General features: G+C 41.8%; 5 protein-coding genes across 7 annotated transcripts; 3 read left to right on the top strand and 2 right to left on the bottom strand.

The window, feature by feature from the left end:
* The first annotated feature begins 344 nt into the window (after positions 1–344).
* On the top strand, positions 345–5,866 carry LOC6541659 (sodium- and chloride-dependent GABA transporter 1). 2 transcript variants are annotated; one of them, XM_026979284.1, is made up of 11 exons: positions 345–541; positions 2,295–2,859; positions 3,421–3,552; positions 3,616–3,791; positions 3,848–3,888; positions 3,944–4,064; positions 4,120–4,459; positions 4,522–4,679; positions 4,738–4,866; positions 4,926–5,132; positions 5,258–5,866. In XM_026979284.1, the coding sequence occupies exons 2-11, from the start codon at positions 2,499–2,501 to the stop codon at positions 5,516–5,518; spliced, it is 1,926 nt and encodes a 641-aa protein (XP_026835085.1). In that variant the 5' UTR covers positions 345–541; positions 2,295–2,498; the 3' UTR covers positions 5,519–5,866. The 2 variants fall into 2 exon arrangements, with proteins under 2 accessions (XP_026835085.1, XP_001970184.2); XM_001970148.3 differs by having other exon boundaries at positions 2,197–2,859.
* Positions 5,867–6,902: 1,036 nt separating this feature from the next.
* On the top strand, positions 6,903–10,560 carry LOC6541162 (sodium- and chloride-dependent glycine transporter 1). 2 transcript variants are annotated; one of them, XM_026979407.1, is made up of 10 exons: positions 6,903–7,102; positions 7,393–7,871; positions 8,098–8,229; positions 8,292–8,455; positions 8,509–8,609; positions 8,770–9,239; positions 9,381–9,529; positions 9,720–9,848; positions 9,960–10,166; positions 10,227–10,560. In XM_026979407.1, exons 2-10 carry the CDS (start codon positions 7,709–7,711, stop codon positions 10,497–10,499), a joined length of 1,788 nt encoding a protein of 595 aa, XP_026835208.1. In that variant the 5' UTR covers positions 6,903–7,102; positions 7,393–7,708; the 3' UTR covers positions 10,500–10,560. The 2 variants fall into 2 exon arrangements, with proteins under 2 accessions (XP_026835208.1, XP_001970183.1); XM_001970147.3 differs by having other exon boundaries at positions 6,903–7,124.
* Positions 10,561–13,132: 2,572 nt separating this feature from the next.
* On the top strand, positions 13,133–16,007 carry LOC6542607 (sodium-dependent proline transporter). Its single transcript, XM_001970146.2, has 9 exons — positions 13,133–13,473; positions 13,664–13,795; positions 13,851–14,014; positions 14,076–14,152; positions 14,253–14,707; positions 14,806–14,954; positions 15,031–15,159; positions 15,224–15,430; positions 15,486–16,007. The coding sequence occupies exons 1-9, from the start codon at positions 13,311–13,313 to the stop codon at positions 15,765–15,767; spliced, it is 1,758 nt and encodes a 585-aa protein (XP_001970182.1). The 5' UTR covers positions 13,133–13,310; the 3' UTR covers positions 15,768–16,007.
* A 45-nt stretch (positions 16,008–16,052) lies between these two features.
* On the bottom strand, positions 16,053–19,082 carry LOC6541875 (sodium- and chloride-dependent glycine transporter 1). Its single transcript, XM_001970145.3, has 9 exons — positions 18,804–19,082; positions 17,807–18,102; positions 17,697–17,752; positions 17,503–17,626; positions 17,115–17,448; positions 16,903–17,054; positions 16,703–16,831; positions 16,447–16,647; positions 16,053–16,369 (listed from the first exon to the last, which is right to left on the bottom strand). The coding sequence occupies exons 1-9, from the start codon at positions 18,979–18,981 to the stop codon at positions 16,067–16,069; spliced, it is 1,773 nt and encodes a 590-aa protein (XP_001970181.1). The 5' UTR covers positions 18,982–19,082; the 3' UTR covers positions 16,053–16,066.
* Positions 19,083–19,266: 184 nt separating this feature from the next.
* On the bottom strand, positions 19,267–27,205 carry LOC6541947 (CD109 antigen). Its single transcript, XM_001970144.3, has 15 exons — positions 26,747–27,205; positions 24,368–24,545; positions 23,828–24,306; positions 23,438–23,768; positions 23,099–23,382; positions 22,925–23,036; positions 22,713–22,859; positions 21,980–22,655; positions 21,791–21,922; positions 21,314–21,732; positions 20,908–21,255; positions 20,677–20,854; positions 20,263–20,618; positions 19,740–20,196; positions 19,267–19,670 (listed from the first exon to the last, which is right to left on the bottom strand). The coding sequence occupies exons 1-15, from the start codon at positions 26,830–26,832 to the stop codon at positions 19,444–19,446; spliced, it is 4,410 nt and encodes a 1,469-aa protein (XP_001970180.1). The 5' UTR covers positions 26,833–27,205; the 3' UTR covers positions 19,267–19,443.
* Positions 27,206–27,757: the final 552 nt, after the last annotated feature.

Raw genomic sequence — 27,757 nt, 5'->3', positions numbered from 1 at the left:
GATAATCTCTGTTTTTCTCTGTTAGCATTAAGAAAATTTGTTATTATTACTGAACTGTATCTATAAATTCTGTGTACAAATATTGGATCACTGATAGCTTAAATATTTTCAAACCCATAGCTGCTGCTCTTTCTCCCTGTCACTCTTTGCATTTCTCCCGAAGAGTAAAAGTAGCGCACAGCAGCAGTTGCGATAAGAGACAGCAGCAACATCTGCACTAACACAGCAACATCAGCAGTCGCAACGGCAACACCAGCAGCAACACCAGCAACAGCAGCAACACCAGCAACATTCGCCTGACTGACATTCGGCGACTATCTGGCTGTGTTTTTACTCTTCAGTTTTCAGTCGTTCGCTGGCAGACGCGCCGACAACGTGCGTCGCAGTCGCAGCAGTTTCCGCCGATTCGGGTTCAGATCGAGATTCGGGTTCGGACTAACATTCGCGCAGGGCTGGTTTTCCCCCTGCAATTTTTGCGTGATTGGAAAACGTGTCGCCTGAACGAAATAGAAAAGTGCATTGTTTGCAGGTGCATGCAAATGTGAGTTTCAGATGGCTGAGATTACAATCGGACGATAAGGGGACACATTGAGTTTATGTGGCGTCAATATCGCAGTCCATGTATGCATTGTCTTCTTGACGGGCGGAAAGCTGTGAAAATGGGTTGGATCTACGGTGGGAGGGCAAGGTACTGCCCACAGACTTGGCTAACACTTGAGACGCCAACTTTTTGCGTCTTTTGAACGCAAGCAAGTACACTCAGAGATAAAGCACTCCAAAAAGAGCAAAGACTTTTCCGTATTTAATCAGCTTATAAGGTATTTTATTTTTAGTTCGAAAATATCATAATCCAATAGTGAATAAAAAATTTGCATTCAATTTAATTAATTAAAACAGCTACAACCAATTTAATTCAAAAACTTTTGTCTTTGAATGCGGCAGCAACATTTCTTCACTGTGCAGATATTTGTTTGTGCTTTCCTCTTGGCCATTTCAAATGTTTTTTCGCAAATTTATTGCGCACACTTGAGTGTTTGTTTGTAAACATTTCGATTCGAGTAATTGGACACGTTCGCCTCATTCGGTGCAGTCACTAATTTACTCAAAAATGGAGCCGCACCAAATTAACAGCGTCATCGGCGGCCAATACGCGTAAACATCGAAAGCAGAAAGTGTACAGGCGGAAAATTTAGCTTGAATTACACAATTCCCACAGCTCCCAACAAAAAACAGCTGATTTTCAAACACCCTGTAACGCACTCCCTCCCCTCACTTCCCATTGCTTTACTTGTTGAAATGTTTTTGGCCAAGGAAAACACGAGAGCCTCTTCCTCGCAGCCAATGGGACGTATGAGCAATGTCAAGTATACGCTCCGCACGCCACTGGCATTGAGAGCGGAGAGAGTGCCAGTGGGGGTGGGAAAGAGCACCATCAGCTGTCCATTGCCCCCGCTCAGTTTCGCTCTTCTCTGCTCCTCTCTTACATTCATTTTTATCGGCTTTGTTGTGATTCGATGCGATGCGATGCGATTCGATTCAATTCGATGGCTTTGTTTTTAAAAATACATTTTCATTTCTTTTGATTTTCCCTTTAGTTGGAATTTTCTTTGTTTGGCGATACTGATAATAGAATAGGTAGTGGCTATTTAAAGGAAGACAATAAGTACATTGGACAACTTAATGGTACTCATTGTAAATAATTTAAAATATTTTAAAATATTTTCTCGTTATTGAAATATTTCCTCTAATCCTTTGTACGAACCATTTGGAAATACACATTTCTAGGGCGCCGTTTTTGAAAGAATTGCTTAGAATATTTTAAGAAGTAAACACTGATTTGATAAATCTGGATTTCTATTTGAAAGCTTATGCCCCAACATTTTTCCATTTGTACAAGTAATTTTAAATATATGTATTTTTGCATAGCATGCGCACCACTGTGCTTCGTATATAATCGTTGCACACTCAAAGGCACTCACATACGCATTGAACGAAAAAACTACGTAGAAAGACTTATATATTTAATTAAATTTGTGGGTTGTCCGGCTCTTTGTTGTTGGTGGTGCCTATAATACTGCTTCATTTGGCGTAGCTTGAGAACGGCAATCCCCATTAAATAGCATCATTTGCCGCTGAGCATCGGAGCTGATTGCTTGGCGCCCGGAGTAATCAAAATCGGGTTTAATTTCGAATAAGGTTCAGAAGTGCGGCGTGAATCCGCTGGCGGCAATAGCCATCTAACACATTCGAAGATAATCTGAAGCGCGCATTTCTACAACTTGTTCTTCGTGAAGTGACCCAGAAAAACTCTGCTGAATTGACCCAGTATTGTGCCAAAAAAGAGAAAAATTAAAACCAAGCAAAGCAAAACAAAAGCGGAACAAATCGGCATGAACTTCGTTAAAAGTTCTAAATCTAAACCATTTTGACTGAGCCATCTGAGTCGCGAGTGTTTGGTTTTCTCACCTGTCCAGCACCTCTTCACCTGATGACCCAACATGAAGGGCATCTGCGGCGAGCAGCTCAACAATTGCATGCTCCTGGGCGACTGTGAGAATAGTGAACATGGTACAGAGCTGTCCGGTGATTTTACCGGGGAGCCAGTGGAAACGGAGTCGTCAGCCGGAATGGGAGGAAGTCTGGCCCTAGCCGCCCGTCGAGTCCGAAGCCGGCAGGTGCACAGCATGGCCGTGCGATCGGGCAGTGCGTATGATACCCTGGAGCGACCATATCGGCATGATAAGTGTCGTGGCCGCTGGGCCAAATCGGCGGACTTCTACTTCGCCAGCTGCACACATGCCTTCAGTTCGCTGGTCTTCTCAGAGCTCTCCACCTTTGGAATACTTCATGGCGGTTGGCGTAAGTACCCTTAACAATGGCTAAAGGCTGAGTAAAGTGCACTTTCGAAGTAGGCACACTAACAGAGATCGCAAATATATATATACTCAAAAAATACTTCAAAAAGTGCCATTTACACTCTTGAATAGGAATTTCGTATAATTTTTGCGCCCTTTACTTGATCCTATTGCTGGTGGTTATCAATAAAATTCAATTAGCTAAAGCAAAGGTTATCAGAGCTGCGTTAATGACGGCTTTTTGCGTTTGCTTTGAAAAGTAATCATAATTTGCGAGCGATAAGGAGGAGACCGCAAAATATGAAAGCCCCTGTTCCAGAATCCCAGTCTTCAACCGACCTTAATTACATCCAAAACTGGTTTTTCTAATGATTTAATTGTTGGTCATCAACAAGTTAATTTCATATTTAAGATCACATAGTAATGCACATAGTGCAATTAATAGATGTGCAATTTATAGATAATTATTATGAGTATTGTCGTTTCATATTAAAACGGCAACCGACAGTGCAGTTCTTTAAATTACAAATTTCCTAAACTTATATACTTAATCCTCTTTTTATAGTTTTGTTTATAATCGCCTACCTGATGGGAATGCTCTTTTACTCGCTGCCCATATTTTTGATCCAAGCCTTTTTGGGACAGTTTTCATCATCTGGATCCGTATCAGCATTTCGCGTGGCGCCCATATTTAAAGGTTAAACACTTGTTAAATAGTTGCCAACTGGGCAATGCTTCAACTAATGGGGCATACTTTTAGGCATTGGCTACGCCATTCTGCTCCTCAACCTGGGAACGCTCACCTATTACAGCATAGCAGCTGTAGTGCCCCTCATCTATACCGTGAATTCCGTACACCCGGTGATACCCTGGATGAGTTGCAACAACAGTTGGAATACCCAGGAGTGTTCCTTGCACGAGAACTACGACGTCGATGTGAGTAGGGTAGATATTTATACATCCATTCATATTTAGATAGGCTGTGTTTATAGGACTACAGGGTTGATCCCCATTCCACGGTAGAGTTTTTCAGGTAAGTCATAGTCAAATTCGCATTGAGCTATAGCTCACGTTGTCTATTTCCGTAGATCAACGATCGCCTCTACCGAAAAAGGATCCAGTTCCATGAGCATATCCTGGTCCATGCTCATTGGCGTCTTGTCCATTTGGCTGGTGGTTCTGGCCCTGCTGCTCAAGCCAGTTGCTTTTGTAAGTATACCTTGTAATTCTAATAATATATGTAATTAGCAGCGCTAGCTTTTAGATTGGAAAAGTTCTGCGATGTTCATGCGTGTTGATGTTCGCCTTCTTCGTCGCTGTGTTCTTATACTTACTCATTCACGAGCAAGTCACGGTTGATACCCTGCATTATTACTGGCTGCCCCAGTTGGATAGCTTTGACAGCGTCCTGGCTACGGCTCGCACCGCCCTCCTGATGGCCGGAGGGGCCTTGGGACCCGGATGGGGCAGCATCATAACCTTGTCCAGTTACAACAACTTTCGCAGAGATGCCGAGAGACTGAGTATTTGGGTGTGCCTTACTCATATCACCATCGGATTAATGGGACTGCTCTGCTGCAATGTGGCCCATGATCACTTTGAGGGTGGGGGCTCTTCAAATTGATTTTAGAACAATTCAAATTTTAAAATATTCTTTTTCAAACAGACCACGTGGGTATGATGCCATTGCACGTGGATGAGAAGCATCATATGCAGTTCCTGTATCTCTGCTTCTCCTACTTGTTCGGACGGTTTACGACGACCCCAAATCTCTGGGCATTTATCTTCTTTGGCATGATATTTTTATCAGAACTATGTGCCTTGGTAAGTTTCGTTTTGCATTCACTTGGGAATTATTTGTAAATTTCCTGTATTTTTCAAGATCATCCAAATGCTGTCCGTTATTACTGCCTTGTTTGACGAGTTCGAAACTTTGCGTTCAAGGCGAATGCTAGCAATTTCTTTGCTGGTCTTCTGCCTCACAGCCTCCTCTGTATATTTTTGTACTCGGGTGAGCTTGAAATCTGCCCATTTCTGACAGCATTCTATAATATTGAATTTCCATTTCAGTTGGGTTTCAGTCAGCTGACTCAGCTGCCAAATTTGGCGGTGTTTACACACTTGCTTTTTTCAGGAATACTCGTTCTAATGACCACTTGGGTTTATGGACGCGTGCGATTCCAGTGCGACTTGCAGTTTATGCTAGGCAAAACGATCTCAAGTTTCAAAATTTTCTTTATACGCTTTGCCACGCCCATATTTCTGGGACTGTGTTTGGTGAGTAGTGGTTATATTAAAATGTAAGGCTGTACCGAAAATGGTGCTTGCCAATGCTAGTATTGATTTCAAGTATTTTCGTTTAGATACTTCTATCTGACTTGTATCTTTGTAATTTCTTGCAGTTCCAACTTACCTATTTATTTACGCGTGATCGCATACACGACGTCCTGATTTACGTGAGTCAGGGCTTGATTCTCCTTACGGCCATGTCTTATATGGTTTACAAGGTATGTCGGACGAATGGCAATTGGCGCCAGCGATTGCAACAGTGCCTCGCACCACATGATTGGCATCCGGTGGATGCGGACAACCGGCGATTTTACGAGGAAATCATGGGCATCTCGGAGATGCTGGTCTTAGATGCCAATGCCAACACCACATAGTGCCTAAATATCGAATACTCCCTAGATCAAAACTCAATACTTAAAGCGTCGCCACTTGACAAATGAACTGAACTGAACTCACTTTTATTATACACCCATACGCGGTAGCACTCACACATACAAAAACCACAATAACAAACACGCACACTAGTGTATACGTAAGCGGATCAATTGGAAATGGCGATTGTTAGTTCTTATAATGAAGTTGTACTGATATTTTCCAAATGCTAGCTATAGAGAACAATATACTGGTGATATTTAGTAGTTTCCTACTAAAATGTTCAACAAGCTTCGGCCAAAAATATTGTTACGAATTAATAAAATTTTACCTTTTAGGCATTGAACGAGTTTAATCATCTTTTTGAATTTGGAAAAAGTATAAGGTAGTCATTAATTGCATTAATTTTTTATAAATCTTCGGAGACGGCCAAGTTTGAAAAACTACACTACATGAAAATTGTGACCCTAGTTCTTTTTTAGTGTGCCTTGTGCGATTTCTGCTCCTTCCTGTAGCTCTTAAGAGCTGTTAAGACAGATATATGACTCCAAGGGCAGATGATAGAGTGGGGCAGTGTAATATCCGTGCAAACTGGAATCCAACGGGTTTGCGACCAACATAATGTTGTATAGTTGGATTTTTTCCTTCGGACAGATTGTTTTGGTTCGATTTGGATCGATTACGCAGGTGAATTGGCTGCTATATTTATCAAGTGTTTGGCCAAACCTATGGACTTTTATTTACCATTCAATGCTTTTATTGTGTCATTGTACTCTAATATAAATGTGATATCACTTTTTATTAATAATATAAATTTTGATGCCATTTGCTCACATAGTCTGCTGCATTTACAGCTCATTTTGCTGGTTTTCTGGATCTATGGACGAGAAAGTTTCCAGCGGGATATGGAGTTCATGCTGGAAGGTCTTTATACTTCGCTTCACAACTCCAATAGTTTTAGTCATGTGTCTGGTTTGTTATGCAATTATATTTGCCTGTTGTTTTAAATAATCATATTTCTCTTAACTACTAGGTGGAGGGTACCGTTATGTTCATTTTGGTTCATTCTTATTCCAGTAGTGGTCGTCGTGATTTACCATATCTTACCATATTTTACCATATCCACCAGAGCGCTGTTACCTTTTGCGAACGCTTTCAACGCACCTGGCTAATCACCAATACCTGGTAACCTGTTGAGATGGAGCACTAGTCTACTTGTAAGATGGTGTAAGTATATAATCATTCCTGGAATATCATTTTATAGCAGGCGGCAAAGCATAACTTGTTGCACTGACTGTTAATGAGCTCACAGTAGTCTCGTAAAATATAGACGGAAAATCAGTTAAACATCTGTATAGCTGCGATTATAGACAACTAGCCGGAGATGGCTAGATCGTGTGCGGAACAAACAGTATGGGCCAGTCATACCTGAATCGATCAGGTTCACTCGTCTGATTGTTCGGCAGAACGTATGTAGATATCTCGGAAACGTTAACAAAGTTGCGCTTAAAAAACCTGTGACGCCCACATTGTTTGTACATCGGGAGAGAGCTTTTAAAAACGTGCAATTATTAATGTAGCTATTGGTAAATTATGGTTATAGGCAAAGTACGTTTATTGACGTCATTGTAGTGTATAAAAATGCCTTTAATTTAAAAATGCATTTTCAGTGACTCACTTCTTTTGAGAACGTGCTTGTTGCAACATGTACAAATTAATATGTATCACATAAAATATACATAGTAATACGTATTGAGTTATTTGTAAACTATTTACTGTTATTACTACTTATTCCTGATTAGAATTCTTTCATTCCACTGTATTAAAAGGCGATTACACGCGACTATTTTTAAACAAAATAATGACTTTTTTATAGCACTGGTACCTAACATTTCTTCATTTACTGGGCGTACATGTGATTGCCGATCTATTGTGAATGGTCTGCGATAGAGTATGAGCATCTCAGTGCAGTGGGATCAGCTACACTGCGGTTTATCAGCGGAATCGGATTCAGTTCGTCCGCATCGCTGCTACTAATTAGTTCGTCAATTTAAAACGCTCGCGAAATGTTCGTTGTTTGTCAGAGCTTTTGATGATATCTCCATCCATCGGCGTGTGAACTTGAATAGAGTTTTTTTAACTTTCAAATCCCTTGACCCACACATTTTACCGGATTATATTAACGTCACAAAATGATATATGAAACATCGTATGATACCGGCACCAAGCCCTTTTCCCCCGATCTGAAGCGAGGAAAGTGGGAAAAACCCACTGACTATATATTCGCCTGCTTTGGATTGGCACTTAAACTGGATATATTTGTGGCCTCGTATTGGTTCTTCTTCGATTTGGGCAGTAAGTATTAAAAACAGAGACTTTTAGCTATACATAGGTACTTTTACTATCTGCATTCCAGTTCCAAGGTTAGCCTATTCATTTCAGGGGCGTTGATTTGAAAATGTGCATTTCCTACGCTCTGAACAGATAAGAATAATAAATATAATATAACTAATGCAAATATCGAGTATTATTAAGACCAAAGATGTAGTTTTCTTGATACACAGTTTCTTGCCTTCTTTAGTTTTTGGGATGATGCCGTACCTGTTTTACATGGTGATATACTTGGTTCCAATCATGGTCATTCATTCCTTCATGGGTCAGTTCTCCAGCAGTGGGTTCATCTCCGCCTTCCGGGTGTCACCGTTTTTTAAAGGTTTGCTAAAAGGTGGAAATTAGAGAATTTATAACTGGCTGAATGTTTATTTTGTATTTCAGGGATGGGATACGTAAGCGTTTTCCTGACCATCTCCATGTTGATTTACTACAGCGTATTTGCTGCTGTTCCTCTGCTCTTCATGATAAACTCCTTCCAACCCACTTTACCTTGGAGCTGTGAAGGCCTTAAGTCGTGGTACAATGAATCCGCGGAAAATCCTACAGTAAGAAATGAATAAATGAAAAAGTAATATAAGCAGTTTATTTTTACTTTCAGGTATGTAATATGACAAAAAGTACGGATGATATGAGTACACTCCAAAACGAAACGCACGTCCTTTTAACGATGGTTCATGTACCTTCGGTACTCTACTTTCAGTAAGTAAGAGCCTATGTTTATACTGTTAACTGTGATATATTCGTGATCAGCAACATCCTATATTTAACATATAAGCATTTTGCAAGGAAGTGTTACGAAAGTTATCAGATGATCGATTTAAATTCTTTTACTTTCTTATCAAATATTGTATATTTTCAGATACCACTTTGAAACCATTGATGAGGAAAATTATCCAGATTTGACTCAAGATTATGAGCTTTCCTGGCGATTTGTGGGCCTCTTTTTTCTAGTTTGGACAATGGTTGCATTCATTTTTTATAAATTCTCGGAGACGGCGAAGTTTGGGAAATTTTTACGTTACATGGTTATTGGGACACTGGTTCTTCTCTTGACGTGCTTTGTTCGATTCCTTTTCCTTCCAGGAGCCCTTTTAGGGCTAAAGAATTTCATGAGTCCGAGTCTAGAAGATATGATCATGGGAGTTTCCTCGACATTTATCATGGTCTTGCACGCATTCGGAGCTGGCTGGGGAAGTGTTATAGCCCTGTCCAGTTTCAACGGGTTCAAGACCGACATCATGTCGTATAGTTGGATTATTTCCTTCGGACAAATTTTTATTTTTACAATGTTTGGATTGGTTTCCTATATGCTGGATCACTACTACAGTGGTAAGCCCTATATTTTTTGTTCATAATAGTCTGCAAAACCAGCTACTATCCTAAAAAAACTTTAGGCTGTAGTTTCGGCCTATTCACGAAATATAAAATACAGTTCACCCATTTAAAGGACTTGTAACATTTGTCTTTCAGAACTTAGAGAAGGTTCTTTCGATTTACAAATATTCAACCATTGGGTTCTGTATTTGTGCAGTGCTACCGCCTTGTCTACTTTGGGCTGGCCGAACCTATGGACTTTTATTTATTATACTATGTTGTTGATGGCTGGTCTTATTGTGATAGTAAGTATATTTTGTCTGAAAAATGGTTTAGTAACCAAAAGAACAAATACTTTGTGTTTATTTCTAAAAATGGCGTTAGTTATTTATTACGGTTCATTAGAAATATACCTTTTATTAAATGACCATTTTAAGAATATTCTATTGAACACTGGTAATGGACTGAAACGAATTATTTGTTTTTTTTTTTCAGACAACGCAGATCTTCACCGTCTTGCAAAGTTTGTTTGATGAGTTTGAAATACTTAGGGTGAGAAAACAGGAGGTAACCTTTGGCCTAATTGGGGGCATTGCAATTTGCTCCTTTTACTTTTGCACAAATGTAAGTAGTTATATCAACATTGATTAAGTTTGTAGGAAATCTTTTATAATGCCTTAAGTATGATTGTGATTTTAATTATATTTCTTATTGTATACATATATCTGTTTTTAGCATGGCATTACTTTCTTTTCTGCCCTGAGTCTTGATGCCATCTTTTCACATAGTCTTCTGCATTTGCTGCTCATTTTGGTGGTTTTATGGATCTATGGTCGAGAACGTTTCCAGCGGGATATTGAGTTCATGTTGGGCCAGCCCTTTGCCTCCTGGAAGGTCTTCATACTCCGCTTCATAGCTCCAATAATTTTAATTATTTGTCTGGTACGTTATAGACTTTTAGTTTCTTATATTCTTTAATTTCTTCCTTTTTCGCTCTATTAGCTATCAGGAATAGGTATGTGCGTCATGGAGCACTCTTTCTCCTCAGCAATCGTCCTTGTAATGTCCATTATATTCGTGATTTTACCCATTCTGACCATTCCTGGGTATGGAATTTACTTCCTATACCTTAACACTGGCACCTTTTGCCAACGCTTTAAGCGCTCCTGCCGACCCACCGATTGGTATCCGGTTGAGATGGAGCACCGCCAGCAGTACGAGGAAGCTATAAACAATGCGGATATGACCCAACAGCTTACTGCCGTGCCAAACTAAGGTCTTCCATCAAGCATAACTCTTATATTTTGCCGAATAAAAATAGTGCTTTTAAATTATATTTTAATGTTTTAAAATAATGCGGCAACGAGGGTTCGGGTGTTTTCGCGATTCGTGGGCGTAAGAGTCGGCGTCAACATGTTTTTTGCATATCGATAGAAATTGAAAAGAATGCTATAGTCGAGTTTCCCGACTATCAGATACCCGTTACTCAGCTTGTGGAAATGCGAACGAGAAATTTCATAATTTTCTGGAATATCTGGAAAAATTGCAAATAAAATTAAAAAGTGAAAAAAAAAAATTTCAAAAATGTGGTGCGACAGTTTTGGGCGCTTTGTGGGCGTGGAAAAACGATTTTTTGCAAATCAATAGAAATTTACAAGACTAATAAAAAGTGTAAAAATATCCAAACATTTTTAACCATGTGGGCGTGGCAGTTTTGGGCGGCTTGTGGGCGGTGGCTTGGCAAAAAAAATCTATGGAAATTTACAAGACTAATAAAATAATTAAAAATATCACATATTTTAAAAAAATTGGGCGTGCCAGTTTTGGGCGGTTTGTTGGTGGTAGAATGGGTGTGGCAATATTTGGAAAAAAACTTGCGCTGCGTCTAAGTCTCTGGAAAATTCATGCTTAATCTCAACATTCTAGCTTCTGTAGTTCCTGAGATCGAGGCGTTCATACGCACAGACGGACGGACGGACGGACGGACGGACAGGCGGTTGAAGTAACCAGTGCCTCATTTCCATTTTATAACGCTCGAGAATAGTTTCCATAAATCCTGTATATTAGTACACCAATTAGCGTGCGGAATCAAATCGATTTTCAATTGCACACAACATGGTATACGTATCAAAGCTCAAAACCTTTTCTATTGACCTTAATCTCGGAAACTGGGAAAAACCCACGGACTATATTTTTGCCTGCTTAGGATTAGCCCTGAAACAAAATATTTTTGTGGCCTCGTATTGGTTCTTTTTGTTTAAATATGTGCAGTAAGTAAACCAAACATATGCAACTTGAACTATTATCTGTGAATATTAAAGGCCGAATAGCTCAGGGTTTATCATCTTCATATTAGGGGCGTTGTGGTGCCAGTTGCATGCCCCAACGGATTAACTAACTTTTGTGCACTCTTAATAGTTTTTGGAACGCTGCCGTACCATGTGTATATTGTGGTCTACTTGGTTCCAATTATGATCATTCATTCCGACATGGGCCAGTTCTCCAGCAGTGAATTCATTTCCGCATTTCGCCTGTCTCCTTTTTTTTAAAGGTACGTTATCAATAAGCGGCGATAAACACTTTAACTTACTGAATATTATATTTTAGGCATGGGTCATGTAAACATTTTCTTGTCCTGCGAAGTGAAGTTTATGTCATTTGTTTATATTTTAAATATAATGTAAAAATAAAACGCTCTTCCATTAAGATGTGTAACACGACGATAGCTCGGATGCTCAAAACGAGAAAGAAAAATGTATGTTCACAACAATAATTCCTGTCCCATCCGTTATCTACTTTCTCTACTACTCTATTTGGAACTATTTAATTTGTACAAATTTATTTAATATTATTTAATATTTAATTTTGTACATATAAGGTGTTGGAAATTGATATTTGCTTAGGGCAACACTCTTATTCCTCGACAGTTATCCACGTTATTGCCATTATACTAGTGGGCTTACCCGTTCTGGCAATACCTGGCTACGGATTTTACTATTTTCATCAAGAATTTTTTTTTTTCTATCCGAATGAGATAGAATAACGCCAGCAGTACGGAGAACTTGTCTACAACCCCGAGATGACCCACTGGCTTTTCGATGGCACCGCGGAGGTTAACTAAATAGTAATCCAATTGCCGATGTACATGATATTTAAAATATATACTATATGTTTTGTTATTGACAGAATATTTTATTCTGGATGCGAATTTATTTTACTGGATAATTTTCATTTCTAAGGCACTTTATAGAAATGTTTTCTATTTGTTTACCTGTAACTCGTAGATTAAAAGGGGTATACTAGATTCGTTGAAAAGTATGTAACACATAGAAGATATATAAAATATATATATTCTTTATCAGGATCAATAGCCGAGTCGATCTGGCTATGTCCCTCTGTCCGTCCGTCTATCTGTCCGTCCGTATGAACGTCGAGATCTGGGAAACTATAAAAGTTAGAATAGTGAAACTAGGCATGCAGATTCCAGAGATTATTATGCTTCCCACTTTGACGACCACAAACCGCCCAAAACTGCCACGCCCATACTTTTTAAAAACTGTTAATTTTTTTCCATTTTCTTATTTGTTCTCCAATTTCTACCGATATTCCAGAAAATGTTGGGATCTCGTTCGCACTTCCACTAGCTGATTAACGGGTAGCTGATAGTCGGGGATCTCGACTATAGCGGTTAGTACTTGACTGAAGACCAGCAATGCATTTCAGTCCGGGATACGAGCTCAAACAGCGCAGTCAAACCAGTTCAGTCCGCGGTCATCAGTTTACAAGTTGGACTCTAAATTTATATTTATATAGCCTATGACATTGTGTTTAAATTTCGAAAGATCGTAAGCGAAGACCTTTTCCGAAGTCGCACGAAAGTTGATAGAGTGCATTTGTCGGCGAAGCGCCAGTAGAGAAATTTGCTGAGCCGTGCGGACCACTGATTTATATGGTCAATTGAATAATATAAATTTGAATATTTTATAATAACCCCATTGTGGTGCAATCTCGCACGTGCCTACGGAGACAAAATATTTAAGAATCCCCCTTCGGATTCATTTATTGCTGTGATATCGAGGTCGCAACATGGTTTATGAAACGTCATATGCTTCTGGGACGAAGCCCTTTTCTCCAGATCCTAAGCGAGGAAAATGGGAAAAACCTACCGATTACATATTTGCCTGTTTTGGATTAGCCTTAAAGTTGGATATCTTTGAGATCTCGTACCAATACTTTTTTAATATTGGTTGTAAGTAAAAAATGGGGCACAAAGCACAAAGAAGTGCTTAATGCATTTATGGGCGTTTCGTTGCAAGTGCAATTTTTAATGGCGAATTTCACATTGGACGATGATGACTCACTTGAATAATAGAATCGCGGAAACTATACCAAAAACAACAACAATATTTTTTAAAACATTTCATTTGGTCCCATTTCAGTTGTTGGCATGCTACCGTATTTTTTGTATATGGTGATCTACTTGGTTCCAATCCTGGTCGTTCATTCCTACATGGGACAGTTCTCCAGCAGTGGTTTCATCACCGCCTTTCGCTTGAGTCCTCTTTTCAAGGGTATGCCACTTAGAAGCCAGAGCAAGAACGTCCTTCAATTTAAATTTAATTTTAGGCATGGGCTATGTAAGCCTTTTCCTGACCTTCAGCACGCTAATTTATTACAGCCGGTTTGCTGCCGTACCACTTCTCTTCATAATAAATTCCTTTCGACCCACTTTGCCTTGGAGTTGCGAAGGAGCAAAGTCTTGGTACATTCCGAGCGCTGAAACTACAACAGTAAAAATTTTGCTCGAAAAATGTCAACCAGCTAATTAAACTCTTTTTCCGGTAATTACAGCTTTGTGATCCGGAAATATACAAAATGCATGAAAACTACTCCTTAGTGATTTTAACACCATCGTATCTTTATTTTAAGTAAGTATATATTTTTCAATCTCCCAGAATTCTGGCAAGCCAAGTATAATGTCCATTTATGAGTCGTTTTTATTAATTGTTATATTTTTTATGTCTACAGCTACATTCGTCATCCTGATTTTAACATAACTGAAGGCTTTGAGCTATCATGGCCTTTAGTCGGACTATTTACACTAGCTTGGACTTTGATTGGAATTATTTTTTACAAGTTCTCGGAGCCGGCAAAGTTTGGAAAGTGTATTCGTTACATGGTTATTGCGACCGTGGTTCTAGTTTTAGTGTGCTTTGTGCGCTTCCTATTTCTTCCTGGAACCCATTTGCGGCTGTGGAGGTATATAACTCCAAGGACAAAAGATTTTTCAGAAGGACTTTCTTCGACATATGTAATGGCGCTTCAAGCCTTTGGAGCTGGCTGGGGTAGTGTAATAGCCCTGTCCAGTTTTAATGGGTTCAAGACTAACATCATGTCGTATAGTTGGATTATTTCTTTCGGGCAGATCTTCATTTACATTATGTTTGGCTTGGTTTCCTTTATGTTGGAAGAATATTTTAGAGGTAAGACCATTCTATTACTAATCCTCAATATTAGTAAGTATAGAAAAAACACCTTCTTGCTCTTACACTAAAAACATTTTAATGTATCATAATTTTAGAAATTACCAGAACTATTATTTTCCACAATATCATAAATTTTGGTGTGCTGATAACGGGTAGTGGAAGTGCCTTGATCACTTTGGCCTGGCCGAACTTTTGGACGATTATTTTCCATACTATGATGCTATTGACTGCTCTTACTGTCATTGTAAGTAAATGTTATTTAGTATTGTAGAAATTTATTTTATAAGTTAGTCTTCAATTTCTCTGTATTCATTTTGCAGGCAACTCAACTTTTCACAGTGCTGCAAAGTTTATTTGACGAGTTCGAAAAGCTTAAAGAAAAAAAACAGGAAGTAACTTTTGGCGTAATTTGTGGTCTTGCATTTTGTTCCTGTTTCTTTTGCACCGTAGTAAGTATTTATTTTAACAAAATTGCTTCAAGCCCCAACAACTTTCAAATTCATAATTTCCTAGCACGGCAGTTTTTACTTTGGCGTTATCGGTACTGATATCATTATGGCACACAGTGTGCTGCACTTACTGCTTCTTTTGGTGGTTTTGTGGATTTATGGCCAAAAACGCTTCCAACGGGATATTGAATTTATGCTGGGCCAGCCCTTTGCCTACTGGAAGGTTTTTATACTCCGCTATACAGCTCCAATAGTATTTGTGATATTGATGGTTTGTTATGGACTTTTCATTTTTATTGATATTTTATTAATGATTGACTGACTAGGTATACGGCATAAAAGAAATCATGTATTCTCACTTCTACTACCGTGAAGTGTTCTTTGCACTGGCGATTATACTTGTGGGGCTACCCTTTCTGGCAATACCTGGTTATGGATTCTACTACCTAAAAAATAGCACTGGAACCTTTTCCGAGCGCCTAAAACGCGCATGTCGACCCACGGATTGGTATCCGTCTGAGATGAAACACCGTCAGCACTACGGGGACCTTATAGGCCACATTGAGATGACCGACCATCTATTCGATGGTACCGAAGAGGTGAACTAGAGGACATTTGGCAATAAATGCATGTATAAATAAAATATTTATTGGGAATATACTATGGATTGTAAATAAGATTGAATGTTTGATTCTTGTTCTCTCCAAATATCTGTCAACCTGACCTTACTTGGCTCAAATAGACTATTGTATTTTCTATTTGTACCCTGGTAAAGTGAACGAGTCTTTAAGACCAATCGCATTAAACAATATATTTAATCTTCATGCGTAAAAATGTTGTAAATTTGTTACAAATAAAAAATGTACATACATATATGTACATATATACTCGTATATATATTACTATTCTACTTGGAGCTCTCCATGTCCGTGTCAGACATAAATCCCGGCATTTGGCGTTGCTTTCGGAACGCCTCGTAATCGGCACGATCTTGCGGATCCGCCGGAGTCCAGTCCAAAGGCTTGAGGCGTTTCTTCAGGCTGTCACATAGTGTGGCCCGCTTACGGATCATGATGTAGAGTATGTAGAGCGGTATCCACATAACTGATGTTAAGCAACTAGCCCAGCCGATTATAATGGCCCACAGGGGGTATGGGATGTTGTTATAGGTGATTGTCCTCATGAATACAATGCTAGTTATAAGAATAAACTGAAAGTGGGATGATAGGCTTAGGTGACATTCAAGGGCTAATTTTGTCGGTCAAAATAAGAGTGAAAGCTTCTTACAATTATAATTACGGGTGTGACTATCTGCCACAAGATTCTCCAATATAGACTTGGGCGTTTTCCGAGCATAAACTCGACGTCCAACATGAAATTTTTAATGCCATAAATCCATGCGACCATAATAATCTCCACCAGACAAATCACAATTACGGCTATCGACGAGGAGTACCAGTCAAACAGCTGAAGAATATACATGCCTCCCTGAAATTAGTGGTTAAGAAATGATTACAGGACAGATGTTTCTGAATTAACTCACATTTGTACACATTATGGAGGAGAATACCAGGAAGACTAGGCAGGAAATAAGCGTCAATTTCCACTTGTGACTCCTCACCCAATACCACTCATCCAATATTGATGTCATGATAGCCTCCAGTTGTACAAACTTCGGATGGGAACAGCGTTGGCAGAATTTTATTAGATTCATAAAATAACTCTGAAGCAACTTTAACTTACCACGCTGTCGATGCCCAGCAAAAAGAGCATAAAGAAAAACATGAGCGCCCAGAGCTGCGGGATGGGCAGCATGGCAATGGCCTCCGGATACGTGACGAAGGCCAGTCCAGCTCCTCCGGTGGCCACGGTTTCCACGGGAATGCCCGATTTTTCTTTAAATTAGCAACCGCTGTACAAACGCAACTGAGAGCAAACGATGAAAATACGCTTACCAGAGAGAAAACCCAACACGGAAAAGACCACAAATCCGGCAAGTATGCTGGTGAACACGTTGATCGCTACTATGAGAACGGAGTCGCACCTGGCGTTATTCCGGAAGTTACTGAAACTGGCCATGTTGACGATACCACCCCAGCCGGGACCTATGCCGAAGAACATTTGGATGGCGGCATCGGCCCAGACTTTGAGGTCCAGCAGGCGATGCCACTCCGGATACAGGTAGAACTTAATGCCGTTCCAGGCTCCGGGCAAAGTGGCTCCTCTGACCAGCAGAATAAAGAGCAGCAAGTAGGGGAAGGGTACCGTGAAGTAGACGACCTTGCCGACCTGAAGCTCATGGGCTAGAGCATTATGAATCTTAACGTGGTCTGCATAACATACCGACTTGATTCCCCTCATCAGGCAGAAGTATATAATGATCCAGGTGACAATCAAGGCAATTAGTTGCTCCCACACCATGCCGCCCAATTCAGAGATGTCTTTCGAGATTCTAAGGACTTCCAAACTGCAAAAAGTAATTTTAATATATGATATATTAATTGCCGATGGGTGAGTGAAACAGATGTAGCACTTACTGAAAGAACTCATCGGCGGAAGTTGTAAAGCCATCAGTATTGTTTTGCTTGCCCATCTGAGAACCGACAGTCCGATTAATAGGGATAATTATTGTAATAAACTAGCTCACGTCAGAAGCGGTCACACAGCTGTCGGTATTCCAAGAATTATCACAGTCCTCCCAGGGTACCTTCTTGAAGAAGCAGTAGAAGATCATGCGGACGGGGTACGATATGATCACCGAGTAGTAGCACACGCAGTAGGCATTGACCACCACCTGAGCGAACCCCGTTCCCTTCAGCAGCGGCGCCATGCGAAACATGCCAGTGCATCCGGTGCTCGAGAACTGGCCGATCAGGACCTCCATGTAAAACAGGGGTATGCCGGCCAAAAGGACCATCAATATGTAGGGGATCAGAAAGGCGGCTAAAAGGGCGGCAAGTCATGTACTAATTAAAAGCACTTAACAAATCGCTTTTATTCATCATTTTAAATTATTCTAGCAGCTCATAATTTGAATTATCTGTTAGCGCTTGATCAATAAAAAAAAACTATTATTCAGTTTTCACTGAATTTCTTTCTAAGCGATTTACCGGTAAATTAAAATGATTGCCCCTGCAAAAGAGAGAGAGAGCTGCGACAAAAAAAAAGAAAGTGACCTTAAAAAATATCCTTCGAGCCGGATTTGAACCAGCGACCTATGGATTTCAACATATCGCGATTCAGTAACTGATGATACAAGAGCAAGCGCTATCTGGAGCCGGGGTATTGTTTGCCCCAGAGTCCTGCCTCTGCTCGCACCACCAAGTCTCGGAAACTCTACAGTCCACCGCTCTACCAACTGAGCTATCGAAGGCGTCGCTGTTCAGTTGGCCAAATGGCCCTCATGAGCGCTGGAGCTTTGCCAGCTTTCACTCGAAAGCTAAAGCCTAAAAATAACCACCGCCACTCAGTGCAGCACTCTCGTTCGCTGACGTCAGTGCTGCGCTATTTTGGGAGCGGCAAGAGCTTGAGCTCACCCATCGATTTGCTGGACCCAGCTGGGTGGGTGGTTCGGTTCGGTTGGGCGAACAGGTGGCTGAGTGGGCGAGTGGATGACTGGGTGACTGGGTGACTTGGTGACTTACCGCCGCCGCTGCGGTAGCAGAGATAGGGAAAGCGCCACACATTGCCAATGCCAATGGCATATCCGAGGAGCGAGAGGATGAACTCCGACTTGGAGTTCCACTGGCCACGGTTCTCGTCCCGCTCGATGCGCTTGTCCTTACGCGAAGCCGTCGTCGTCGGGGGCTGTGTATTCGCCATGGTCACTCAAGGCTGTACTTCGAATTTACCATACTGAACTAAAGCCAATTGGGGATTGAGAATTTATAGACCTATTTTCACACTACTTATTTGATGCTGTCAAAAACAAACGAGCGAGTGAACGTGAACTTGTGAGTTATTTCTGTCAAGAGAAACAAGTCGAAACACTCGAGTACAACAGAGCGTATGAGTTTTTCATGGCAGGAGGTAACTATTGCATTTCCCGATAGCAAGAAGGGCCCACAGCAATTGGTAAAGCTTGCTTTTCCACACTTAAACGGTGTGTTCTGGTTTTAGTAAACGTTGTAACACTTTATTGGCAACACTTTAGCATCGTTAGATGTACTTAGATCAGGTTTAGTTCACGGCATACATTAGGCTAGCTTAGGGACTATGTGAGTGGGTGTGTTAAAGCTTCGGTTTCCATGTTGGTTCCACTTTACGTGGCGGTAACAGTGTGGTCTAACAGCTAAGGGATTTCAAAAGGACAGTCAGAACCAAAACCACCGCTACCAATGGAACGGCTCTGAGATTCGCCCCTGAACTATGACCCGCAATCGCCGTGTAGTCATCAGGTCGCTTGGACTCCCGCTTTTCGGCCTTTTCGCATAGGTCGCCGCAGTTGGCGTGCTCGCAAATGTCACATATATTGGATTTGGGTGCCCTGTAGAACTGCCTGGCGCGGCGAGCTGGATTTCAAGGGTAAATTGATTAATTAATCATGAGTTAATGGTATTTGTTCAAATCGTCCAGCTTACCGCTGTCATAGTAGTCGTACATGACCACTGCCACCGGTCGGTGTTTGGTGACCTTGACCGTCTTGTAGGCGTGCAGGGTGGGGCAGACCTCCCTTCTGTCCAGGTAGTCAAAGTAGATGACCACCTTGGTGTTCCTGTTCTGGGTCTCCACCTTCTTGATGCGCTCACTCGACTCCAGAGTGGGAAGTGTATCCCTGTCCACGACAAAGCCACTGGGCAGGTGCACCTCCATCACGGCCATGTTGGAGCGCTGCTCGTCCTCGCCCACCACGGAAACAAAGCTGGCACAGGCCGAAAGATGTAGGTAGTCCGCATGGGAGTTCCGATTTACTGTGGGATCGAGTACGAATCGTGGCCAGGCGCTGGTCACGTTCGTGTTATAGGTGTAGCTGACTTGGGCCAACGCCATTCCCCGACCAGTGGCCGAAACACTTAAGTTTTTGAGGTTGTTTGGTAGCTAGAAATCAAATATAAGCCAATTAAATATAAGTCCAGTGTAGTTAATCTAAAGTTAAGCGCTTACCTCCACTGTTTGCAGGGCTAGTGAGTTTTCAGCATTCACATTAATTATCGTTTCAGCACCTTCTCCATAATGAAAGCCGATTTGGAGATTATTGGCCTGACTGGAAAAGCGTTCGGCAAACATGAGAAGCGCTTGGAGGCCAGCCACAGTGTCCTGCGACGCCACAAAACCGCCTTTGGGATTTCGCTGATCCATCAGCCAGTTCAAGATGGGCAGGGCATCGCTCACCAAGTTGTTTTCCAGTAGAGCCAGGGCGGCATAAGCCGAGATCTCGATGTTGACACTACGAGTGGCATTGTACCAGGGGGACTGCTGTTCCCCAGCGGGTGCCGTTTTATTCCACCACTTGAGGCCATCTGGATGATAGTTACGCTATTATTGAAGTACTTTAATAACTGTAATTAATTATCTTGCCCTTGTTGGTGGCCATTGAGTCTAACCGCTGGAGAAAAGCTGCCTTGGCATTGTGATTAGCTCGGGAGAGCACGTAAGTGCCAATGGCCATGGCGTGAAGGTTAGTTGATCCATCCAAGCCTCTGGTGATGAAGTCCAGGGCTTTGTTGATGTTGTTTCGATATTCGGGATACAGATCCTAGACCATATCAATGAAATACCATTCCTTTATCGTTGCGCCGTTGCACTTACCACATTTTCCATTAGAGCCAGGGTCACAAATGCAGTCAGACTGATGCCATCGTCCCCAAATCTCTCGAAGACGTCGCCACGCTCCTCGAAGCCACCGTTTGCTGACTGAACACTTGCCAAATAAGTTAGTGCCTTTCGCAGGACATTGCTATCCACTTGGGTGAAAGGAGCCGCCTGTCGAAGTGAGCGGGCCACGTACGCCGTCAGCCAGGTGGAGCTCCGCTTGATGTCCAATCCGAATGCACTGAAGGCACCGTTCTCATGGCGATAATAAAGGATTCTCTGGTAGCCAACTGCCAGATTGTTTGTGGCACGCAGTTCCACTTCTGGAGTGAGTTGGCGAAGGCGCTAAGCAAAGGATTTCAGATCATTAAATTGTGTTTTAACATCGCCGAATCGGACTCACCCCCAGGTAACGTAAAACTAATAGATTGGGCACAAAGTTAACCATAGTCTGTTCGCCGCAGCCAGTTGGCAAGAGGATGAGGCTGTCCAAGTTGCCCACTATGCTGCCAATGAGATCTCCGACGGCTGATACTTCGATACGTGTGGATTCCGGAATCGCATTGCGTGGAACCGCAATGGTGACGTTTCTTCTATTCTGGGCATTGGAGTTGAGTTCAAAAAGGAAACCCCTGTTGATCCGCTCCATGGCTCCAGGGTGCTCCACCAGCAGATTCTGCTCAACTGTATCGCCAGCCTGGGAGGAGGCAGCCATGGCCTTGACCAGGAGGGACCCTACTCGCTTGGGAGTGACGATGAAGGACACAGAACGGGCGGATCTCCTCGGTACCTGCAAGGACCTACGTCTGTAGAGTTCCACCTCTGAAAATTGTATAGTTTCAGGATCGTGCGAGTCATAACAGTAACATGGATAACTCACTTGGTTGGTTGGTGGCCTTAGGATCCAGTTGTGGAAAATCAAAGTCCAGCGCCGAGTTGTAAAAGGTTACCTCCACGTTCAAATCGCTGTCCCTATTGTTGTGCACCACAAACGGAATGGCAATGAGTTCATCTAAAAATAATAATAATATTTATATTTCATTTCCTTTTTAAACGATTCGGACCTTACCTCTTTTTATGGAGTAGGGCAACTCGGTGCTTATATAAAACTCCTTGTAGGCCTCCAACTTTCCATTTGCCGGAGACAATCCCAGCCCGTTAACCGGATCCAGAGCAAAGGCGGAAACCACCCAGGAAGTCATCTCACTGGGTATCCTTCTGTGGATGGAGTTCCTTCCATCGCTGCTGGCGGAGATGTTCAAGAAGAGCCACGTATCCGCAGGATAGCGCATCACGTGGACCCTAGGATTATGCCAGAAGGGCTTTGGTGTGTAGGAAAAGGCGTATCGTCCTTTGCCAGGAGGCAATGTATTAACCTCGATCTTGTGGGCAGGTCCGATGTCTGTTTTTCGCACAGTGGTCAATTTGTCCTCCTCAGGCCCGGTGGAAGCCTCTCGGTCTAATGCCGGATTGCTCTCAGCTTCCTTTTCGATAAAGTAATCCGTATTGGACATGGTTATCACACCAGATTCCTTGCCAGGTGATCCCATCGGGGTGTTCACATCGCTCAGCTCGTATGAACGCAGGGCATCCATCAGTCGTTGGTGCGTTAAATCATGACCACTCCTAAGGTCGTTTGCATTTTGGTCCACCAACATGAGGCCCACATATGAGTAGGGCTTGGTGCTTATGCCTATGTCAATATCTTGGCCAGGAGGAGCTCTAATAGGAGCGTCAACTTGTACCTAAAAGCAATGACTAACAATTAAAACAAAGTCAAAATAGTACACAATAACTCTTACCGCATTGAGCAGATTTTCTTCAAACTGTATGACCTGCTCATCATACACAAACTCGCCATCTACAACCGTATATACGAGCAACTTGGCTCTCGGCATCATTGCGAACGATGCCAGGAATTTGATTGTGTGGAAAGTGCCATCGGTCACCTTGTGAAAGTTGACAAATCATTAGAGCATTCTAAAGCATAGTGCTACAGAAAATATAGACTTACATCCACATTGCGAGACAGAATAATATCGCCGCGACCGACAACTTGGTACATAAAATATTTAATGGGCGCAAAGGAGCGCACCACCACAGAAACTTCCTGGTTCACAGTGGGTCTTTAAAGAGTGGTATTATTATTAATAAATTGTTAAAATATATTTGCCATTTGTGGACTAACCTATCATTCAGCACCTTAGCTGTGATGTAGTTTTTGCTGTGCAAGTGCTTGCTCGGAATCTTTCCCACCTCACTGATCACGCCCTGGTAGTCAACGATTATGGAATGGAATTCATCTCGATCTCCAATGGGAACAGTGAACTTCATCTTGATTTCCCCACTGGCATCCAAGCTATAGGCAGTACGATTGTACATCTCACTGCTACCATAGACGTTCGTCAAGTATGCGGTGATTTGGGGATTGAAGTCCCTCAGTTGAGCGCCGTTATTGCGGGTTATACGAGCCTGGAGCATAATTAATTTAAAGTTTTATCAACGGACGTTTTCCTGGACCACTTACTGAAGCTTCGAAGGGCACTCCAGGAATATAGTAACTGGGCACCTTGACGGCCTCCACGCGATAATGGTTCAAGTGCAGTGTCAATACTGTTGAATAGTTTTGCACCGAACCAGTTGACTTCTCCTCGACGAGGGCATCCAAAAGGTACTGCCTCTCATAGTCCTGCTTCAGATGGAGCTCATTCTCTATATCGAACTCAAAGTACGCGTTGCCATCGATTGGCACAACTTTTCGGGTGATGAGATCGTTGACAAAGGGTTGTAGCGAGCCAAAGAAAGTGGGATAAATGGATAGGGTGGCTTCACCCACGATTGGCTGGCCAAATGCATAGCTTGAAAAGACTTTTGGTTACTATTTCATTTAGATTTGTATAAGAACTGGTTTGCTTACTGCGCTCTGACAGTGGCTGCTATTTTTCCATCCTTATAGACAGCGTGCTTGGGAGTATCGATATCTACAACGAATTTTGGCAGAATATGATCGAGGATCTCGAAAGTTTGCGTATGCGCTTGTTCCGAAACATCCACGACAATGGACCAAGTGCCAAAACGAGGGGAATCCGACAGTCGAAGTTCGTTCGAGTAAATGGAATTCGTTAGACGAATGTCCTTGTAGCTGCGTATAATGTTATCACCGGAATCCTTGATATCCACATGCACACGTCCATAGCCACGCGCCGGCTTGAGATTGGCGTCCAAAATAAGCACTCGATAGTGGACCAGATCGCCCGGCTTGTAGATTCTTTTGTCCGTCTGGACCAAAACCGTGTGCTGCTTGGACTCAAAGTGCAGCTGAGTCTCATTGGTAAACTGAACTCCGCCGAGGCCCTCAGCAGTAAGGCGATATCTGTCAGTTCTTAGGGAGGGAATCTAAAGTTGATTCGAGATGAATAAGTTGGCTTTTGTTAGATTATTTCCGGCTACCACCTACCTCGAAGTGCAAAAGTTGTGTGGAAAAGGGTCGTAGCTCCACGGTCTTAAAGTCCGTGTAAGAGCTCCCCAGAATTCCAACCTTAAATGTGGCGGATTCAGGTGCATTGTGCAAGCTCACAGCCACATGAAATTGCGAGTTCGGACGCAAAGTATTCGGTGCAATGATGGAGTACAAGCTGCAATGTTAAATGTATTTAAAATTAGTTAAGAATTAAGTAAAACCAGAAATTTATATATTCGATATATTCAATCTGTGAACTTTTGCAAATGTTATATTTTTACTACACCCTCTTTTATATTTTGCATAGTTGTTTATTTCCCTGCCCGGCGACTGTAGATACACAAACAAAAAGAGCTGCAGATTTAGTGCTCGTAGGTAAGTGGATTACACCTATGCTGTTATGCTATCTGAATCTTTTTTTGCTATTCATTCACGCGCCTAACGGAAGACAATACCGCAGCCCGAAAGAGGCTATTGTACTTTAACTTTCGGTCGGGTCAGCATCAATCGCTGCGGTGAGGAATCCGTCGGAAATGGTTGTTGGTGGCTTGGTCTGTGGGCTTGAGGGTCGGGGTTGTGGGAAGTACGGCAGAGTGGCTCGAGCTATAACTACTTTTGTGTGGTTTTCTTTTGTGTGCTCTTCAAAGTTCAGAATGTGGAGGGTTTTTAAATCAGCCAAGCCAAACAATTGCAGCTGTTAATCAAAGATTTTGGGGCTCATTTGAATATATTTACCATGGCAATTTGAGCTACATTATTAACTCTTCATTTTATTAATTTTTTCCCCAATTTCTACCGATATTCCAGAAAATGTGGAAATTTCTCGTATGCACTTCCACTAGCTGAGTAACGGGTATCTGATAGTCGATAGTCGATTTTTTTTCGATAAACGTAACCAAAAAGTATACTTCAAAACCCTATCCAAAAAAGCATTCATAAAATGTTGCTTCAGTAATTTTAGTTAAGTAAGCTCTTTAATTTATTATCCGTTTTTGGCGCTTCTTACATTTAGCTGCCATTGCAAAAGGCAATGCAGTTGTCCACTAAATTGCTTAACTTATGAACCGCCTCCTAACTGTGCCACCTTTTCTGGTAAGTCACTGCTTGGTGCCTGTTCTAATTTCAATTGGTGCGGCGGGTCTAACCTGTTCCCACCAAAAATTTTCTTTTGTGTTTATGTCACGTTTGTTAGCCTAAAAAACAGGTTCCCTCGATGGTGGTCGCTCTCGCAAAACGGTTTTCAACCAACAGGTAAATGGCAAAAAAATTTCGCTTTTGCTCAAATTGGCCGCAAAATGCAGGCTTCAAGTTTCCAGTTGCAGTAGCGCTGTTCCGTTCCACCTGATTTATTCTGCAATGGCGTGGTAAACAAATGTAACCGGGCGCGATTCATAGGCGTAGGATAGCTTCTATTCGATCCGGGTTCAATTGCTTGAAATTCACCCACATGAACTGGCGCAATCAAGCCTTGAACAAGTGGCCCATATATGGTGGCAGATTGAGCTCGGCCAACTCAATGACAGATAATGAAAAGGAGGAGAAACAGGAGGAGAGCACCAGAAGTGGACGCCTCCAATGGAAGTGATCATTACTCGATCAATCACAGTTCTTGGCGAAGCTCTACACACACAGCTCGATATATTCGCAAAGTGATTAACAGATCGCCACGAGTGGTCAGCCTTCAAGGTGAGCCATCGGAAATGAGTACACAAGTAGCAATCCATGTTAATGTGTCACCTCAACCAGGCGGCAGCATCAGGGTGAGTCGATCGGGAACAGAATGATACTGCTTACGGTGGAAGTTTTGGGTTCAGAGTTATTGATCAAGACATGCCCTCGAGAAATTATTTCATAACAGAAAATGATTCTCGGAATATTTATAAAGAGGCCTAAGTTAAATGGATTGGGAAGGAAATATATATTGAAAGTTACTTAAATATTTTGTATAGTTTCGACAGCAACTGAACATATACGTTTATTGGAATGTATCTCCTTTTAAGCATCTTGCCACCTTGCATCACCCTACCGAACTGAGTATGCGTAGGAAGCATTGAATTCGCATCCAAAAATCGCGTTGGTTTCGGATTATTTCATCTGCCGTCTTGTTCGGTCTTGTCAGCTTATTATGACAGTAATAAAACCCAGGGCTGATTTCATGATTACATGTTGTTAATTACAGATCTTCATGGCGGCATCGTCCCGAAATTCGCACTGAGCTCGCGAGCTCGTCATCTAAGTCATTTGTTTTGGCGTCATCTGGCATCGTCTGGATTTGAGTGATGTCATTATGTGGCATTTGAAACATACTTCCATTTTTCTATCACTTGCCGAATATGTCACCTGTGGAGGTGGTGTAACTGTGTGCGTTATACTAACCCTTGGGCAGATGTTTGGCAGAGCAAACAAGCGGTGACTAAGATGAGCACTGGAATAGCGCCGATATCCGCTCCCTGGAAGCGCATTTTCGGCTAGTCTTTAAATCACGCTGGCAAAATTAAGTGTAAACACGTTTTCTCGATTGTTGAATTGTGTATTGGCATCACATATTAAAACAAAAATCAAGTCGAACTTTATTGCCGTGGGCAGGCGCTTTGCTCCTTCTCACTCGCACTACCACTGCCATACACTATCTCGCTCTCACGCGCGATTGCAGCAGCACCAAAATACAAGCACCGCAGATTGCCCAAGACGTTATGCGCGTTTTTGGGGCGACTTTACTCGCTCTCGGTTGTGCGCGATTTTCACCTCTGCTGCGGAACGCTCGCGATCACCTGTTGTCCGCTTGAAAGCTCGCTGGCAACTGATTTCTCAAGCCGCCGATCGCTCTTGCAATTTTGAATTCTCAAATTTGTCGTAACAAAATCACAAAATAACAACAAAAGAAACTTTGGAGAGCTTCAAGCTCTTGCCGGTTGGGTTTGTGGCACTGCTTAGCTACAACTCGAACCAAAACACGAAGCTCGAAAGATAAATTCGAGAGAAAAGTATTTAGTTCAATGCAAATTTAGGGGGATTAATCTCGGATATATAATAATTAACTAATAAATTCTTCGTTATGGCAAGAAATGTAAATAGTTTATAGACTGTTCATGCTGAGCTGCCATCGTAGTTTCGTGTGCGAAATTGACAACTGAACATACATATATATGTACATATGTATTGATTGGCGGAATAACGAAGACACTCCTAATGAAACATCTTTTAATATATACTCATTTTTTCCCTTTCAGCAAACTTGCAGCTTTTATAACAAGCATACTGTAGGAAAAAAGTAAGCTGGCTGTTTATATTGTAATTAGCACATCGATGCATTGTTTAATACGAATAACCCCTCAACGATCTCGGCTGCAACATTTCGCACAAGGGAAATTGAAATTCACCGATAAG

Source organism: Drosophila erecta, unplaced genomic scaffold (assembly GCF_003286155.1).
Source record: "Drosophila erecta strain 14021-0224.00,06,07 unplaced genomic scaffold, DereRS2 tig00000055-arrow-pilon, whole genome shotgun sequence".
Lineage (NCBI taxonomy): Eukaryota > Metazoa > Arthropoda > Insecta > Diptera > Drosophilidae > Drosophila > Drosophila erecta.
This window is presented reverse-complemented; position numbering and strand designations above follow the sequence as displayed.

Coding starts and splice junctions, on each gene's coding strand:
- LOC6541659 (XM_026979284.1), top strand. CDS start 2,499: ATGAAGGGCATCTGCGGCGAGCAGCTCAACAATTGCATGCTCCTGGGC. Junction 4,065..4,119: donor TGCTCAAGCCAGTTGCTTTT/GTAAGTATACCT, acceptor GCTAGCTTTTAG/ATTGGAAAAGTTCTGCGATG. Junction 4,867..4,925: donor CTGTATATTTTTGTACTCGG/GTGAGCTTGAAA, acceptor TTTCCATTTCAG/TTGGGTTTCAGTCAGCTGAC.
- LOC6541162 (XM_026979407.1), top strand. CDS start 7,709: ATGATATATGAAACATCGTATGATACCGGCACCAAGCCCTTTTCCCCC. Junction 7,872..8,097: donor GTTCTTCTTCGATTTGGGCA/GTAAGTATTAAA, acceptor TGCCTTCTTTAG/TTTTTGGGATGATGCCGTAC. Junction 8,230..8,291: donor GGTGTCACCGTTTTTTAAAG/GTTTGCTAAAAG, acceptor TTTGTATTTCAG/GGATGGGATACGTAAGCGTT.
- LOC6542607 (XM_001970146.2), top strand. CDS start 13,311: ATGGTTTATGAAACGTCATATGCTTCTGGGACGAAGCCCTTTTCTCCA. Junction 13,474..13,663: donor ATACTTTTTTAATATTGGTT/GTAAGTAAAAAA, acceptor GTCCCATTTCAG/TTGTTGGCATGCTACCGTAT. Junction 15,160..15,223: donor CCTGTTTCTTTTGCACCGTA/GTAAGTATTTAT, acceptor ATAATTTCCTAG/CACGGCAGTTTTTACTTTGG.
- LOC6541947 (XM_001970144.3), bottom strand. CDS start 26,832: ATGCGCTTCCAGGGAGCGGATATCGGCGCTATTCCAGTGCTCATCTTA. Junction 20,197..20,262: donor TAGCCCTGCAAACAGTGGAG/GTAAGCGCTTAA, acceptor TTTGATTTCTAG/CTACCAAACAACCTCAAAAA. Junction 19,671..19,739: donor GTACGACTACTATGACAGCG/GTAAGCTGGACG, acceptor CTTGAAATCCAG/CTCGCCGCGCCAGGCAGTTC.
- LOC6541875 (XM_001970145.3), bottom strand. CDS start 18,981: ATGGCGAATACACAGCCCCCGACGACGACGGCTTCGCGTAAGGACAAG. Junction 17,627..17,696: donor TCCGCCGATGAGTTCTTTCA/GTAAGTGCTACA, acceptor TACTTTTTGCAG/TTTGGAAGTCCTTAGAATCT. Junction 17,055..17,114: donor CGTGTTGGGTTTTCTCTCTG/GTAAGCGTATTT, acceptor GCTAATTTAAAG/AAAAATCGGGCATTCCCGTG.